Source organism: Belonocnema kinseyi, chromosome 5, assembly GCF_010883055.1.
Source record: "Belonocnema kinseyi isolate 2016_QV_RU_SX_M_011 chromosome 5, B_treatae_v1, whole genome shotgun sequence".
NCBI lineage: Eukaryota > Metazoa > Arthropoda > Insecta > Hymenoptera > Cynipidae > Belonocnema > Belonocnema kinseyi.
The window spans coordinates 135,872,864-135,876,066 of NC_046661.1; the positions used below are offsets into that span (position 1 = coordinate 135,872,864).

A 3,203-nucleotide genomic window follows, 5' to 3' on the forward strand; every position below is an offset into this window, starting at 1 on the left:
CACCAATACAATACCAAAATACTAGCTTCCATTGTATAAGCGTAAATTATTAAGCATTTGAATACAAAATTTTTTAATTAAGAAACTTTTAAACTTGAGTTTTAAAAATTGAAAATTCAAGAGTTCCACTTGGAGTGTTTCCATTTGCAGTTCAATTATTACTGTTTAAAATGAAAAAAATGTTTGGCTCTCGAGGTGGGTTTTTCAAATTACATTGACTGTGAAGAGAGTTTGCGAATTGAGAAATGACCGGGTATTTGCTGCTTTGACTAAAACGGCCACCCTGAGCCTGAGTAAGTTGTTTCTCTGGATGGAGAAAGGGAAACAGCAGTGTGAGAATAATAATTTTGCAGGTGGGACGATCAAAGCACCTCGACCCGGGAGTTGGTGAAGCGTTTGGTTCACGACGGGCAACTGGAGATAGTCGCCGGCGGCTGGGTGATGCCGGACGAGTCTGTCTCGCACTGGATGGCCCAGTTGACTCAGTTGACCGAGGGTCACCAGTGGCTCAAAGCCAACCTCGACTTTGTGCCGAACAACGGGTGGGCCATCGACCCGTTCGGCCTCTCGCCGACGATGCCTCTGCTGCTCAAGGGCGCCGGCCTGGAGAACCTCGTCATTCAGAGGGTGCACTACGCGATCAAGAAGAGAATGGCCAAGGCGAGGCAGCTGGAGTTCCGCTGGCGGCAGCTGTGGGACAGCGACGGATCCACGGCACTCTTCACGCACATGATGCCCTTCTACGGCTACGACATTCCTCACACCTGCGGCCCCGATCCCAAAGTCTGCTGCCAGTTTGACTTTTTCCGTCTGCCCAATTTCGCTCTGACCTGTCCCTGGAAAGTCAATCCGAAGCCCATCACCCGGGCCAACATTGTCGAGCGAGCAAATCTCCTCCTGGATCAGTATCGGAAAAAAGCTCAGCTCTACAAGACTAATATTCTTCTCGTTCAATTGGGAGATGACTTTCGCTATTCCCAGGTAAGTGGCAAACAAAAATTATAATTATAATTTTTAAAATTTAAGTGAGATTTAATTTCAGTTTAAAATTAAACTAGAATTAACCCTCAAAGTGCATACATGGTAAAAATCACGGTAAAGTGCATCGTGGGTGTTGAATACCCAGGCGTACTAATCATGTATTGTTTAACCCCTATCAACTATTTTCTCACAATAAAATTATCCGATATAGTTTAACGTATCTTTTATAAGGTAGAGTTGATTGTATAGCCATTTATTTGTTTTAGGTTTAAAAAAAATAATTAGTGAAAAGATGGTGTTTATTTACTTAAAAATTCATAACTCACGCAATTTTAATCATGTTAACCTGAAAAATTATGACTTTACTTTTGAAATAGTTTACATTCATAAACAAAATATTGCAAGATGGGTGCTTTCAAAAAATATATTTATTTGCGCAGTTGAAAAATCAATTTTATGATAAAATGATGAATCAGATTTTTTGATTTTAAATCGATTTATTATTATGAAAATTAAAGAACTTTGACATGCAATACTATAGAAATGCAAGAAATTAAAAAATTAAAAAAAGAGGTATATATAACTGTATTTTAACAATTATATTTTATTCAACACATCCACAGTCTGCTCTCGCATGACGCGCTGCCGTCAGTTGTGAGCCATCTGCAAAGAAAAAAAGTATAAAATAATCAAAAAAAATAATTATTTCACTTCATTTGATGTACTTACGTTAAAAAGTAAACAAAAATCAATAAAATTTCAGAAACAAAATTTGCTCCAAAATTACTTTTTCACTGAGTGCACCCTGGGTATAATAACCCCACGATTTTCTCACCTCCACTTTCAGGAGCTGCTGCTAGTAAAAGTGGACTGACACTTGACGCAGTGTGCTAAGCGACTTTACTTGCAGTTAGTGTCTCCAACTAAAGCTAGATGGCAACACTTACTCAACTTTACGAATTAAGTATGGTTTATAAAAGTTTGAAAATTTCCTGACTATCAGATACCCACAGTGCACTTTAAGGGCATGCTCTTCGGTGACCACGTGACCAAACTAGTCCCCGGTCATGAACATTTTTTTTGGTATTCACTGCGTCCACACGAATTGAGATATCGTGTTTAAACTTTGAAAGATAAAATAAAAAGCACTAAAGAACATTTGTATACATCAATATATTGGTAATTTTAAAGAAAGTTTATTTATAAATTGATGGAATAGGATATTACCATTTGAGTTACAGCACTTTGCAGATCATTTTTGGTATGATGCATTTTAGATTTTTTTACTCGCTCATATTGAGCACTGACACCAATTTTATACTAAATCGTCTAAACCTTGAAAAAAATTAATATAAGCAATAAAATTTGCACCTTTGTTGCAAATCAACAAATAAGTATCTGCACACACGTAACCTATCATTATTTTTTGGGCATTTTTAGCGATTTCTAGCGGAGAAAAAAAGAAACTTTGAACGTCGATAAAGTCGAGATCAAGTGACTAAGTTCGTTCATGAATTTTCGGTGTAAAATGATTTTCATTTTTTTGATCCTAAAAATAAAAGACAAATTTCAAACTGGAAACATAGCAACACCAGCAATGTGCTAAAATTTACTCGTCGGAGTTCTCCAACCAACTTCCATAATTCTTGACGTTGTATCGATCAGCTGATAACTATTGTTGACAGTGAACCAACCAGCGGGACTCAGCGTCGGACTCGCCTTGTCTTTCGACCCAGGGCGAAATTTTATTTTTATTCTTGGAATTGTTTCATACTAGTACAAAAAATCTACAAGAATATATAACCATTAGAAAATTTTAATTATTTTCTGAAGATGCACATTTCTCAAGATGGGACTTGGACGAATTTTCGAGTATGACATTCTAAGATGTTCCTCGATTTTTTTAAATCGAGGTATCTACTTTATCGACGTTAAAAGTTTATTTCCTAATTCCCGTGGTATTTCACTCAAAAACTTTCTTCGTAATTATGAACATTTTGATATATACAAACGCTCCTTAATGCTTTCGGTATAACATCCTAAATCCTGAACACGATATCTCAATCCGTTTGGACGTAGTGAGGACCGAAAATAATGAAAATCATATCATTCTCAATACAAAAATTTTATGAATGAACCTAGTCAAGTGATCTCGACTTTATCGACGGTCAAAGTTTCTTTTTCTCTCCGCTAGAAATCGCTAAAAATGCTCCAAAAATAAT

The 3,203-nt window shown here is 36.7% G+C and overlaps 2 protein-coding genes across 2 annotated transcripts in view; one reads left to right on the top strand and one right to left on the bottom strand.

Moving 5' to 3' along the window:
- Positions 1-3,203, top strand: part of LOC117172296 (alpha-mannosidase 2) — a 33,893-nt gene that overhangs the window by 12,631 nt on the left and 18,059 nt on the right. Inside the window, exon 3 of the mRNA XM_033360058.1 lies at positions 354-981. Within this exon, the coding sequence (XP_033215949.1) occupies positions 354-981 (628 nt within the window). The remainder of the gene's footprint in view (positions 1-353; positions 982-3,203) is intronic.
- The window catches only part of LOC117172297 (N-alpha-acetyltransferase 40), a 24,471-nt gene continuing 22,813 nt past the window's right edge, over positions 1,546-3,203 (bottom strand). Inside the window, exon 5 of the mRNA XM_033360060.1 lies at positions 1,546-1,644. Coding sequence (XP_033215951.1) covers positions 1,590-1,644 — 55 coding nt within the window. The 3' untranslated portion in view covers positions 1,546-1,589. The remainder of the gene's footprint in view (positions 1,645-3,203) is intronic.